Source organism: Zonotrichia leucophrys, chromosome 1A (genome assembly GCF_028769735.1).
Source record: "Zonotrichia leucophrys gambelii isolate GWCS_2022_RI chromosome 1A, RI_Zleu_2.0, whole genome shotgun sequence".
In the NCBI taxonomy this organism is placed as follows: Eukaryota; Metazoa; Chordata; class Aves; order Passeriformes; family Passerellidae; genus Zonotrichia; species Zonotrichia leucophrys.
The window spans coordinates 25,833,342-25,848,105 of record NC_088170.1 but is presented as its reverse complement, the minus strand read 5'-3'; the positions used below and the strand labels follow the sequence as shown (position 1 = coordinate 25,848,105).

The window sequence follows — 14,764 nt, the reverse complement described above, 5'->3', positions numbered from 1 at the left end:
AGCCATAGGGGGATAGGTGATGCTTTGGCTCGAGTCTTTTCTCATGCTGTGTTCTTGCTCAGTTGTTTGGAGATCTGTGTGGTATTCAGCCTCACAAAATAAAGTGAACTGCCTACTGATCATCAGGACTGCTATAGTAAAGCTGAGATGAAGCAGTTGCACCAAATATCAGGGGTTCTTTGGGGTCTGAGCCTGCCCCTTGTGAGCCAGCTGCCTGTCAGTCTTGTGGTTTTGGTTTAAGGGTTGGTTCCCACCCAACAAGGACAATGTGACCTAAGGCCTTGTGAGCGGTGATGGTACAAAGCCTCAGGAGCACACATTATTTTTAATGTATTATTAATAGCTGATGTGGATGCTGTCTAGATTCTTAATGGCTGGAAGTCTTACTGTCATGATGAATATTCAGTCTGCTAGTCTCATGATGTGTAAGAATTAGCTTTCAATGAGAAAGTTTTGGTTTTTTCCTCTTGTTAGTAGTGTCTTAGTCAAGTATGTTGGACAGATACTTTAAGCCTCTAATTTTAAATAGTTAAGGAGAAATTGAAAAGGGAGAGCTATGTATTTTAATCTGGATCCCCTAGGTATGTAATAATGTGTCATTCTTTTAGGGTTGGAGACCAAATAGACAGGCTACACACAGTCCTCACCCACCAGAGTAAGTCTGCTTCTATTTTTGATCAGCTTGTTTAATTGTGTGTATTATTAACACAATGCATTTGCATTTATAGTGACATGCAACTTAGTATTCCATGAAAGTTATCATCATAGGTTTGTTTCCTGTGATTTATATTTGGGGTAGAATATTTGATGTATTATTTACTTTGGAATTAAGTTGATTTATGTTTGGCTGAGTGGAGGTTTAATTACAGAATGGGTAAAGATGGAAGAGTCCACACTGGGTCTAACCCACTGGTCCATCTGGTCCAACCTCCCAGCTCAAGCAGGGTCATCCCAGACCACGTTGCTCAGGATTGCATCCAGATGGTTTTTGAGAGGGAGACTCCCCAACCTCTCTGGGCAACTGTTCCAGGGCTCAGTCACCTGTGGTGAAGGAGGTTTTTTTGGGTGGAACTTCCTGTCCATCAGTTTCTGCCCTTTGCCTCTTGTCCTATTGCTGGGCACCACCAAGAAGAACTTGGCTCCATCTTCTTCAGAGGGTGTCACTCAGAGCTACATATTTATACATTGTTTTGCTTGAATATTTTTAAAGTCAAAAGGAGAAAAACGGTATTTTAGCTATTGACTGCTTTTACAGGTATTACAGTAAAAATTACAGAGAAACTGTTGTGAAGGGTTTTTACAAGCAGTGGGAAATTTTGTTTGTGTTTTTAAAATTTAAATCCTTATAATGACTTTGGCACATAAGGAGTATCTACTCTTCCAAGGACCATGATTGATAGTTTAGCCAGTTTTGTTTACTGAAATGCCTTAGAGCCAATGCATGTAATTATTTTATAAGTGTTTGTGACTATGACCTTTGATTCTTCCAACCAAAGTCAAAACATTCAAATTTCTGTGTACTGTCTGTCATTATCTAATAAAAAAAGCCTGTAAGATAAGGAGCTCTCTTATTCCAAGAAGATATAACAGAGTTACTTGCAAATCTTGGTGGTAAAATATAAAAAAATTATGTATTCATGGTGCTCTGCAATACACCTGAAATAAAGGCAGAAGGCACAGACATGCTTTGATGAATTGGAGATGTTTTCATTTCTTTAAGCAGAACAAGATACTGAGATATGGTTGCCTTCTACTGTGCTAATCTCCTATGGAAAGTTCACAAGATTTGCATCCCAAGTAGCAATTGCTTCCCTTTTGCTCTCTGTTGACTGATTATAGAGGAATGCTGACATGAATGTGCTGTGGAAGACAAGAGTAGGGCACCCCCCATTTATGATCATGTTGCAGTAGGTCCTGTTGGGGAGTGAAGAGATGCCAATGTGGGAGTAAAAAGATCCTTTTCAGCTGACAGGGTACTCTGCTGCTGGGGAAGAGAAGCTCAGTGGTACTTGCTGAGCTGAAGCACGAGTGGCTAATAGAGATTTGCTCGGTAGCCCATATCCAGTTGCATGGATATTTTTGTGAAGGACCTAATAATAACTAATAGGCAGTGCTTTTATTGTAGTTAAAAAATAAGGGAATGTATTGCTGTTAAAATTGTTTTAACTCCTTGCAGGGTGCCATGCCTGGATCTAGGGAGGCTGGGAGATTCTGATGAAGAGGTAATTATAAATTAATTTTGTCTCAAAATTAATTTAGAATTCACATTTTTCAGGAATTTTTAAAAGTATCACTCTGAATATAAAACAATTGTGATTGCTTATCCTTTTTTTCCTGTGATTTTAGGATGGGGACTCTTACATGCCCTACACAGGAAGTTCTTCTCATATGTGCCAGCAAGATTCATCTTCAGAGTGGCGAATGTCATTACAGACTCCATATGCACAGCATCAACATGTCAGTCTGTCACTACAGATATCTTTATAATATACCCCTTCAGCAGTAGTTTAGAAAAGCATGCATATATTTTTTTTATTTAAGTTCTTTTGGTTAAGCTCGTATCTCCAAGTGCTGTTGGTGCAAAGTATTTTTAGCAAAGTCCTTTTACTGAGATTCTTTAGAATATTTGGAAAAAATATTTTATTACATAGCTTAGCTCTTTGTTGATTGATGCACTTACCCTTTTGTTGTACTTATTTTTTAAGAGCTATATTAACAGTAGAAATAACAAAGATTAGTAGTAGTAAGTGTATGATTGAAGACAAAATCCGTGTTTAAAAACACTAAGTATTATTTCTATGGAGAAGTAGTTACTTCTGGTGAAAAGAAAACTTTTGGAGTTACTTGCAGCCATTTCATGGTTTTTTTTTCCTTAGAGCTGTTGTCTTTAAAACAGAACTGGGACATAAACTTTGGAATTGTGTCTAATTTGTTGATGCACTTTTTATTGTTAAAATTTCCTCATCATGTCAGCTTTCCCCCCCCCCAGATGACTGAGAAACCAAATCACCACTAGTCTTAGGTGCTTTTTAAGGAAAATCAGGAGCCCAGATGCTAATATTATGATTTACAGTACAGTGCAACATTGTTCATGATCAATATCCACTATAAAATTTTTAGAGTTAATTTAATTACTCAGTTATTATACTTCCCTGAATGCAGGAAAAGAGTTCTTTTGAATTCTTATATCTGAATTAAGTATGAACAAAATAAATGTGGCAATTTTTTATTTGATCATGATACATCTTATTTCCTGCTTTCCTTTAAACAGGTGTCAAGAAAATTGTGTCAGAACAAAATGGAGGTAAAGATGTTAAAAAAATACAGATTGACAAAAAGTCTTATCAGTTCAGTACTGTGGTATATGATGTGAAAATATGTTATAATTTCTTTTATTGCAGAAACTATTAGCTTATTGGAGAAACTATTAAAATTAAATTGATTAAAATTATTTCAAAATATTTAACTTACATACTCCTTGAAACAAATAATATAGTAACTTGAAGGGGAGAACTCCAGATTGGCTGGAGTTCAAGATGAATCTGCCAAGATCATTATTTTGTATGTTCCACTACATAACCAAATGATTTCTCTACTTGAAAAACAATTTTATTTAAGTAAAACCTGAAATGGTGGGGTTTTTTTTGTCTTTTTAAAATAATGTACTAAGAATATACTAGTTTTGAGAATACGCGCCCAACACAGGTATTTATACATGTCTCCAGATGTAACTGTAAACGTTTAACTACAGATAGGTTATTTTCCTTTCTACTGCCTTGTACATGTGCAGTGCAAACTTGCTTCAGTTGTTATGGCCTTTTTGGGTCTGGATGCTTATGATTACACTGTTTGCTTTACCATTTTTTTAAAACAAAGTTTCTATGTATAACTCTGTCAAGCTGCAGGAGTGCTAGTAGAAGGTTGGTGGGGTTTTGTTTCTCAAGGTCTTTCTCCCTTTCTTTTCTGCTTTCCTTTATGTCTTGTTGCTTTCTTTCTGCCTTAATTATGTCTTAAATACTGAATGCTCAAAGAATTGGAATGCATCTTCTGTTTACTTACCTTTTCTGCCTCTCTTTCTCCCTCTTTCTCTCTCCCTTTTTTGCCTGACTTGCTCCCAATCTTTTTTTTTGTGGAGAAGATTTTTAAGCTGTTTTAAAATATTTTAATGTATTCCTCTGAGAGGCCTTTACTTCTGCATTTCTTGCTTCTGGGGCCCTGACCAAGCTTTCTCTGAGCCAGATAGATTCCAGCTTCTTCAGTAACTGTGTAAGTAAATCTTCCTAAAATAGGTCAGTTTTGGAAGAAAAATTTAAATATACTCTTATAATTCAGGAATTAACCAGGGAAGGGATGTGAATCCTCCTTTGAAGGAGAGACTTGGCTCTTCAAAAACATAAATCTTTTTGGGTTTTGTGAAATTGTTTTCTAGAGTAGGACTGGAACACTGTTGTTGCAAGATGAGTTGCAAGTGTTGAGTAGAGATGCTAGAGAAGGCCACCTTACTTTTTTTTTTATTAGCACCAAGGGAATAGAAGTTAAATATTGAAGGTGTTAGTTACTCAGGGAGACAGAAGAGAATGGAATCTTGAACTTCTGTCATTGCTGCCCTTTCTACTGGTGCCAGCCTCTGTTGTGCAGAGCCCTGGAATGGGTGTAAGGTTAGAAAGGTACTCAGCTGTGCAGCTGATGTTGTTCTAAGGAACAGCGTCCCAGTTCTCATCAGCCATACAAGAGTATTAGAACTTCTGACCAAAAAACATCCATCCATCTATTTTCAGCCATCCAAAAATCAAATGTCAGAATTTCCATTTTAGTGATTTTATGAGGCAGAACCACTGAATCTGACTTCTTTCTTTAAAAGTGATGCAAAACCATGTGACTGTGTATGTTTTAGATTAAAAAATGGTATAATTTGAAGAACTCAATGAAAATTAAGCCTGAATGTGCAGTCCTGTTTGCATTTTTTCTTAATTTGAAGCATTATGTCAAGAGGTTTTAGACATTGTACTTGATAGGAACTAAAAAAATACTGTTCACATTCAATAGACCAGACAGAGGCTTTTATGTTAATTACTAATTGCTTTAACATTCTGTTTTGGAGCAGAGGACAAGACCAGAAAATCTGCCATCCCTCAGAGACAGATCCAAGTTGAATCATGGTCAGTATGAAGGAGGTATGAAGGAAGAATATAAGCAGCATCCTCAGAGAATTGCAGAAAAGAAAAAAGACCACCTCCAGTGTCCAGACACTTCAATAAAGGTAGCTGGAAATTAGAAATTGCATTTTTAAATAGCAGATGCTCGTCAATATTTCATTATACTGTTTGGAAAGGTTTGCACATATATGTAATTAATTTCATGTTTTCATTGTGAATTTAAACATCTGATGTTGAGGACGAAATAAACTGTAGGAAGGTTGTTTCAGTTGTTGCAGAGAGAGAAACTGAAGTGCTCTGGGAATTTATGTCTGGTTGTGTTCTCTGGTAAAAAGGTAACACTGGCCTTCCTAGTGCACCTCTAGCCTGAGCCTGAAGGTTAGCATGATTGATAAGGGAGAACTTGAAGCCTATCAGAAGAGGAGAGACAGCAGAAAGATCTTGGTAAAGTGTTATTTCCAAAACAAGAAATTCATTCACTTTTTTAAGTCTAGAAGTACTTTAATTACTATTCTGTATATTGGGACTTAAAAAAGGAGAAATTAAAGATTTAATCTGTTCCTTAGAGGACTGTTAACACTGAAAATGCAAAAGAATATGGGGTTAAAATAATGAAAGGTACTTTTTTCTTTGATATGGTATGAGATTCAGTACAGTTGGACTGTAAGCTGTGCTAATTCTGCCAGGTTTCTTTTGTGTTTTCAAATTAAGGTGGAAAGAAGGTTAGATCAGTGGAGAGAAACTGGAAAACAGAGGGGTGGAAAACCCCAACTTTAATAGTGTTTGGATGAGATAGTGGAGGAGAGTGTTTGAGCAGGGAAAGATGCATCATTGTAGGTGTAAGGAGGCAGGGAACCTAAGTAACAGCAGCTGTGAGGACTGGTTCAGTGCTGGATTCTGCTGAGGGTAGATGACCATTTAAGAACTTTAATAGAAAGTTAAGTATGCAAATGTTGATAGAACATACTGTGCTCATTGCTTTTCAGAGAAAAGGTTTGTGATGAATAACAATGAGTTTACTGAATTTACTTTCTTAACATTCAGTAGAATGAAAAGGGAAGGCTTTTCTAAAGAAAGATTGTTTCACATATTGTAGATAACATTAAAGGAGCTTTCTCTTCAAATTGTGCTTCTACTGATCAGATTAAGAAGGATCTGAAAAAACCTATTAATAAACATTCTGTGAATAAGAGGTGAATGAAAAAAAGTTGAGGTGTTTTGTGGTTTAGTTTAATGTTTAGTGGCAGATAAGGTTTTCTGTTCTGGAGATTTGTTAGAGTTTGATGTTTTGTTTTTTTTTTTTTCCTTTTCTAATGATTCCACTCTAATGTACTGGTCTGATACCCATATCATCTGTTTTTCAAGGAGTGACTTCTTTATATGCACTACTGCAAGCCATCAAAAGGGTATTTACAGGAGCAGCAAAGTTATCTAAAAATAAAGAAATAGATGGCAAATGTATGCTGGGAGAGAAAAAGCAGGACTGTTTTTTTTTTTTTTTTCTGGTGATTTTGGGTTCCATAAAGATAAAGTGCTAGAAGCATGTGTGTTAATTCTTCTCACAGATTTTAATATAATGTCTATCAGAACAATTTTTTTGTGTTAGATATTATCACTACCTGATTAGATGAATAAACAAAAAGATTTCAATACACTTGTTTAGCTTGATTAGTGGAACTTGTAACAACTTCTCTTTTCTGTCAAGAAGGTGCTCATAGAGGAGATTGCTAAATCTGTTTCTGTTAAAACTTCCTGCATCCTTTTTTTTTCACATTGTCCCTGTAGGAAATATTTCTGTAATACTCTGGGACTGGTTTATAAGTCTGTTAGAACCAGTAGCATGCTTTGGCTTTTCCCTGTCTAGGCTATATTTAACTTCTTCACTGGTCACAAAGCAGTATCTCTAGAGTGAGCTTTGAGCTTTATACCTAACAGCAAATTCTCTGCTTCCACTTGGCTGTTCCTATGCCAAACAGAAAAAGGATGAGTTCTTTGCTTCTCCTCAGAGATACTAAAGTCTGCTTTCTCTGACTTGCTGCTGTTTTTTCCCAAAGCTTGTAGGAACACAGTATTTTTGAGATTTAAAAAATTTGTTATTTATTTCAGTATGAATGAAAACTGGTAAGTATTCAAAAGATACAAATCTTGCTCTCTAGTCTTTCCTTGCAAGTTCAGTTTCTGTAAAAAGCTAGGCTTAAAAAAATTCTCTTTTAGTTAGCATGAAGTGGAAGAAGTAGACACATTAAAAAGTAAAGAAGAGAGTAGTATTTTTAAATAAATTCTTGAGGAAAACATGTGGATTTTTTTAGTTTGTTTTTATTTCAATTCATTACATTTGAGTTATAAAAAGAATTTATTTTTGTGTAGGGTACACAACTTGAAGATGGACACGATGATTTTGTAACCCTTGATAAGAAAGCTCTCCTGCAACAATGCTATACAAACAAACCTTATAATATGCAGCACAACATACGGAAATCAGAAGCTGTAAGTATTTGGACTGGTATTATGCTGGTATTATTGGTATGTATGCTATTATTCTCCACCTAGATGTGGAGAATGGCTTCCCAGAAGTTCAACAGAAGTTATGCCTTTGGAGATTTGGGTCTAGTATGTAATTGCATCCATTGAAATCACGTGAGTTTAAACATTTCTTGCAATGAGAGCTGAACTGAGCAATCCAGTGAGCATTTTAAAATCTTATCTGCAGTGCTTGTATTTTATGCAGTAATCTATATAAATGAGAACACAAATTATGAGTAATATGTACAGATACCTTCGTACAACTAAGAATAACTAAAGTAGTTGAGTGAACCTAAACATAATGTTACATTCAGTGTCAGAAGTTGGACTTTGATGATCCCTGTAGATCTCTCCCTGCTCAGGATAATCTATGATTCTAGGATTTCCTCTGTTCTGCAGCTTTTAGCTGAGCCTCTATTCAATGGATTCCATAATTCCATCAGCTAGTATTAGGTTGAGTCAGCAACAACTTTGGCTCTGTCTTCAAGCTCTAGGGATGGAGCTTCTACAGTGTGTCTAAGCAACATCTTCATGTACCTGCTGCTCTCTGTGTGAGGAAGTTCTTCCTATTGTTCACACCAGTCCTGCCAAGGCTCAGTGTGTAACCTTTACCTTCTGTTATACTCTGGGCTTCTGTCAAAAAAGTTTGGTTCTCTTTTCTTTGTAACTTCTCCTCAGAATGCCTTATAGCTGCTGGTTCTGCAAACTAAACAAACCCAAGCTCCCTTAGCTGCTCCTTTCAGTTGCTTTTGCTCTGGTCTTTAGTCAGGTCCTTTCTGAGGGAAGGAGGGAGCCCTCAAATCTGGAAACCACCATGGACTTGGTAGCATGCAGAGAAGGGAATTAAAACTTTCCTCACATGAATGTACCCAATACACTTCTTTGATTTATTACATAGATGTGAATTTTACTTTTTTTTGGGACTGAACAATAGGAGTCTTGCCCATCTGAGGCAGGCCTTGAATTTAGGATCATTTACAGGGATGAAGAACCTTGATTTGATATTGCATGATTCAGTATTTGCATATGCAGAGTGATGGCTTTTATAACTGGTTTTTGAAGGGATTGCTGAAAAGGGTTATGCATTCTAACTTTCTCATGGAATAATAAGCCATGGGAAATGTTATGATTTTTTGAAGTAAATAATAATTTTAATTAATTTTATTTGCTCGTCACTATGCATTGAATTTTGCATCATTGCAACCATTTATTTGATTTCTATTCCTGTTGAAATGAATGCAGATATTGTTCTGCTGAGGTCACTGTTAATTTTCATGACAAGAAAATCTTTTGAGGAAGTACTTAAGCTTTTATTTTTAGAATAAATTAAAAAATCTATACTACTGGCTAAAGATAATGGAAAAAAATCTTGAAGTCTCCCTAGAGTAATTACATAGTGCTAAAGCAAGTACAGTGAAAGCCCTGAGAAAGGGAGCAGTGCAAAACTACAAAATGCAAGATATTCTGTAGCTGCCATGCCTTAAAATAAAGCCAGCAGGTGTCTGAGCATGATATTACTGAAGCTCTTCAGAACCCTTTTGTTATTTGTTAGCACTCATGGTCAGCACAGGCTGACTCACTCTCTCTTTTGAGGACCATCTCAGGCTCTCCTAGGTACAGCTTCTGGTAGTGGTAGAATACTGGAAAAAAGTGGCAGTAGTAACTTCATGTATATTTATTCAATTTTGTATATGTTGCCTTAATTGTTGGCATTTCATCTTATCTAACTGAAAATTTTGCTCAAGACTACACAATGTTAACATGTCCTTTTACTGTAATCATTACCAAAAAGTCAAATGTTAAAGTAGAACTTCTCTTGATTTTTCTGCAGTTTGGGATGAAAGTTTGCTAGTGGGGTTCTGCAGGGCTCCATCTTTGGCCTTGTGCCCTTCAACATCTTAAATGACTTGGGAGCAGGACAGGAAGGGATACTGAACAAGTTCACATATGATACAAAACTGGGAGGAGCTGCTGACTCCCTCAAGGCAGAGAGGCCCTGCAGAGAGACCTCAACAATCAGAGGGCTGGGCAATCACCATCCACATGAAGTTCAACACAAAGTGCCAAATTCTGTACCTGGGACAGGACAACCCTGGGTGTAAGGACAGACTGGGGAACGAGATGCTGGAGAGCAGTGCCATAGAAAGGGACCTGGGGGTCCTGGCAAGTTGAACATGGCAGACAGGAGAGGCCAGCCCTGTCCCGGGGTCCATCAGGCCCAGCATCACAGCCGGGCAAGGGAGGGGATTGTCCTGCTCTGCTCTGCACTGGGGCAGCCCCACCTCAAGTGCTGGGGGCACTTCTGGGTGCCACAATATCAAAAAGACATGAAGCTATCAGAGAGTGTCCAAAGGAGGGCAACAAAGATGGGGAAGGGCCTTGAGTGGAAGCTGTATGGGGAGCAGATGATCTCCTCACTTGTTCTGTTCAGCTTGGAGGGGACTGAGGGGAGACCTCAGTGTGCTCTTCAACATCCTCATGAGGGGAAGAGGAGTGACAGGTACCAATCTCTTCAGTCTTATGACCAGTGACAGGACCCGAGGGAATGGCCTGATTTATGTGTCAGGGGAGGTTTAGGTTGGATATCAGGAAAAGGTTCTTCACCCAGAGAGTGGTTGGGCACCAGAACAGGCTCCCCAGAGAAGTGCTGACATTACCAAACCTGACAGAGTTCAAGAAGTGTTTGGACAATGTTCTTGGGTACATGGTGTGATTCAGGGATGGTCCTGTGTGATGCCAGGAGTTGGATTTGATGTTCTTTGTAGGTCCTTTCCAGTTCAGTTTGTTCTGTAACTTTGTGATTCACAGTCCATTGCCAATAGGTGTCATATATAACCTCTGAAACATTTCCTCTGAATGCTGGTATTTAGGGAACAACAGTAACTACTTTTGCAGTGAGAGCTGCTACAAATTCAATGTTTGCCTCTGCCTTCTGCATTTTTGTAATTTCATAGCAGAGCTTTTGTCTAACAGTAGAATGGAAGATATTTCATGAAAGATTACATTCAGTGACCTAGTTCAACTGAAACTTAAGGTGTAAGGTTTTCTTTGTTTATTTTTTTAAAAATCAGATTCTTTTCAGCATGCTGTCTGGTTTGGATCTGTAAGCTGGGTCTATGGAAAATCTTATAACAAATACTGCCCTATACCATCACCATGTCCTCCTTTAAATCATTCTTTTTAATACATCTGTTGCAACAGTTAATGGGTAAAGAATCAGTAACTCAGAATAAAGCACCCTGTGGTTTTTGCACCTGATGGGTGCAAAAATGAAACATGAAATCAAATGAAAAAGCCTCCTACCTCTTACAATTCCATATCTGCATGTATGTATGTATGTATCTGCATGTAACATTCCAAACTTAAAATCAGTTTGGAATAACCAACAGCTGCTCTGATGTTGCATTAGTTATTTGGATTTTTTTGATTTGGCTTTTTTTTTTGACTAGTGCCAGTCAGTATTTATTTGAAGATTGTGAATTCTACCATTAACATTTCCATGGAATTAGGAATTCTTTTATAGGTACCTGGGAACTTTTCAGTTCTTCATCCACACAAAGGCTAAATCTCTAGGATTTGCTTTGCACACAAGACCAATTAGAAAATGATCTTAATTCTTTAGTTTCAGAATATCTAAAAAAAATAAGTTTGCATAAATCCCCTCAGTAACAATAATCTCTATTTTCTCATATATAAAATTAATTTTTTGGAATAAAAGGCATAATAAATGCAGTAAAACACTTCAAGAATGTGGAAGATTAAGAGAGGTGCTGAGGCCTGGTTATTGCTGGTGGCCTCCATGCTATCCTGGATCATCCTCGTGTGCTTTGGTTTCTCTGTGTAACAGGTTATGATCAATGCTTGCACACTTTACAGTGAATGGCACAAGGTTACAGTTCAGTGTTACTCTAATAAAAATAAAAAAAGATCATGTTCAATCCCCTTTCCCCTTTAGGATGATATTTCCTGAAAGGTTTTTCAGATTGACCTGTCTCAGCAAAAAATTATTGTGGCATGCAGGAAAGAAAAATCTTGCAACTGAGACAAAGCCTTAAAAGAATTTTTTTGACTAAATATTGCTGGAGGTAAAGTTTTATTTTCTTAGTTGGAATCTGTCACCTGAAAAACCTGGAATAATGTGAGTCTCCTCAGGCTCTATTTTACTTACAGAATGTATTAGAAACAATACAGAAATAAGGATTTTGTCTGTAAACTTAAATACTAGATTTCTCATATTTATTACAACTAATATGCATAAAAAATTGAGTGCGTAGCAGAGAATATTATATGTCTCTTTTTTATGCAAATAGACTCTGTTAAAAATATAAAAAATATTCATTGTGGCATGGGTAAGTTTGTGACCTCTGAATGCTGTCTTAAAGGGTAACTTCTTATTTGAAGTGCCTGCTATTATATATTTCACTTGTTCTCAGCCAGTTTTTCATTGCAGGAGGATGTTGCTGCAGAGAGGAGAAAACAGGCTGTTGTAGAACAAGTTATGGTGGATCAATTATGTAGGTAAATGAATTTATAATGTAAAATTTCAATTTTCCCTACAGAAGAATTTAGATCCATTTGTGCTTGGCTTTTCTTGCTTAAGAGGTGTTTTGATCATCTTGTTCCAAATCTTACGAAGTCTTGTGTAGTAGTATTATTTGCAAAAAAATCTTTAAGTGAAAGGCTTTTTAATGCAACTTAAAATATCAGTTTAAAGTGCCATGTGTGTGTTATTTTCTTTTTCTGGAAATAATTCTTAATTTTATGCTTGAACCTATTTTAAGGTCTTTACAATAGCACTAGCTTTCAAAAATAACTGTCTTGCTCTTCAAGAAAATACATGGATTCCTGATCTTATAAATTACATGTGCTCAATATTTATTGTACTTTCTAAAAATCTTAGCTTTATTAATATTTATTAATCCTTTATTAATACTGAAACAGCACCTCTCAGGCATAAAGGAGTATTATACCAATGCTGGGCATGTAGGAAAAAAGGCACTATTATAAATGAGTTGGTCCAGGTTGTACAGTACCAATTCCTGCCTTCATTGCTATCCCTTTAGCTTCAAGAAAGCATTGCTTCTGTGCAGAAAGATCCCTCTATTTTAAGCATGCTTTAATAATTCAGGGCTTTATGCAAGCTGTCTGGTTATGACAATATAAGAAGATGCAAGCTAGTTTAATATAGTTTCATGTTACTTTATACTTACAAAAAAGTATCTGTGGGTATGTCTAGATTATTTTGCATTCTGTGCATAGTTTACAGTCTCTGGAGTCATCTGCACTGGTGTTCCAGCCCCTCAAATCCTGAGATTTGGAGGCTGAAATGTTGTTGCACTTCACCATTTCAGTTTTTATTTGTTTCTGTTAAAGTGGCAGTTTAAATGACCTATATTGTTTGAAAGTCTATTAACACTTTTATACTATTTAAAAGCTGACATGACAAGAAGGTTGCCTGAGGGAAACAAGACTGTCATGAAACACAATGTTAAATTCCAATTTTAATCCTCAGAATTAAAATTATGGAACTATGCAGGGTTGAAACCCCCATTTTTCAGATAAGTGCTTGGCTTGTGTCATATCCCTTTAAAGATTATTACAGAGGTGATCTTAAAAGTATGCTGGTTATGTTGAAGTGTTTTAGTTCTACTGATGTTGCATTAAAAGTACAGCTTTGTCCATCTTGGATCATGGATGCCCATTCTGTGTTTTTCCTCCTTCTGCAGCTTTGCCTTATTTTTTCCACGTCTTCCTTCTCCTACTCTGAACCCTTCTGTTGATAATGTCAAAACAATATTCAGTAGTGCTGCAGCTGCATCAGGATGAAGTTTTAATATAAAGAATCTCTCTGTTTATGTTCCAAATATAACTCTGCCAGTACTTCTAAACAAATTGGAATCAGATATCAGGATGTTAATCGGAAAAGATTAGTTCAAAACTGTTGCATGAATAAAAGCTATTTAAGGAAATTCAAAGGTATTTTGAATATTTTTTTGGTAGAGCAAATCCTGCAATTAAATCAGTGTAACTGATGTGTACAAAGATGTATCTGTACAGATCAGAGAACAAGTTTAGAAAACTATAATAGCCATGCAAAATTATTTTTTCCCTTCTGATAACCATTTCAATAGCATAATGAGCATCTCGTTTATTTTTAAAGGTTCTCTTCTTTTGTTTACTTGTTGAACTGATACAGAGAATATAAAAATGTTCAAAACCCAGTTAATCTGTTCCTATTTGCTTGTTGGGACTTTGAGATCCTCTCAGCTGTGAAGTTAGCACTTTGGGGGAGGAAGTGCCAATGTTTTTGTTGGATGACAGATTGGATGGGGCTCTGAGCAACCTGGTCTAGTGAAAGGTGTCCTGCCCACAGCATGGGTTGGAACTAGATGATCTTTAAGGTCCCTTGCAACCTAGGCAATTCTGTGATTCTGAAGTGATGTCACTGGCCAGTGCTAGTAAACTGATATCACTGATATTGGAGGGAGCCATGGTTAAAGAATATCACTGATGAAATATTACAGAAGTAGTAGAAATTATGAAAAACCCCACAAGCCTTCATAATAATAAGATTTATTTTATATAAAGATATATAAAATATACTTTAAATAATATGTATCTGCATTTAACATTACTACATAGCAGTGCACGGCCAGAATATTGTTGCATATGTTTGATTTTGTGAAAGAGACTTAAGAATTTGTAAAAATAAACAAAAAATTAGACCCACAAATTTATGCAATCTTAATGGATCACTCCAAGATTGTATTGCTGTATTATTCTTGGGTGTTTTCTTTCCTGCATAAAAATATGTAAGACCTGAAATCCAGCCATACTAACTGTCAGAGGGTTTCTCCCTGCTCTTTTGGTCAGAGCTGTTATAAGTGATCCAGAGCAGTCCACACGTTCTGATGCTTGCAAGGAAGCTCCAGGACTTTTGGGAGTTGGGATGGCACCAATGCGTTTTAGAAAAAGGACCCTCCATGAAACAAAGTAAGTTTATAAAAGTAAATTTTCTACTATATATTTTTTTTAGCTCTGTGAATTCTGTTTGCTTTTCCAAATGTTCTGTTTTGGCTTGGATC

General features: G+C 36.5%; 1 protein-coding gene across 6 annotated transcripts in view; it reads left to right on the top strand.

Annotated features, from left to right (window-relative positions):
- The window catches only part of CAPS2 (calcyphosine 2), a 29,436-nt gene that overhangs the window by 2,737 nt on the left and 11,935 nt on the right, over nucleotides 1-14,764 (top strand). For 5 of the 6 annotated variants that reach the window (XM_064731321.1, XM_064731338.1, XM_064731314.1 and 2 more), the window contains exons 3-10: nucleotides 609-655; nucleotides 2,177-2,222; nucleotides 2,347-2,457; nucleotides 3,272-3,304; nucleotides 5,105-5,260; nucleotides 7,524-7,643; nucleotides 12,130-12,197; nucleotides 14,553-14,672. In XM_064731321.1, coding sequence (XP_064587391.1) covers nucleotides 609-655; nucleotides 2,177-2,222; nucleotides 2,347-2,457; nucleotides 3,272-3,304; nucleotides 5,105-5,260; nucleotides 7,524-7,643; nucleotides 12,130-12,197; nucleotides 14,553-14,672 — 701 coding nt within the window. Of the gene's footprint in view, nucleotides 1-608; nucleotides 656-2,176; nucleotides 2,223-2,346; nucleotides 2,458-3,271; nucleotides 3,305-4,138; nucleotides 4,267-5,104; nucleotides 5,261-7,523; nucleotides 7,644-12,129; nucleotides 12,198-14,552; nucleotides 14,673-14,764 lie in introns of those variants that run through there. The other variant, XM_064731355.1, reaches the window with a different exon arrangement.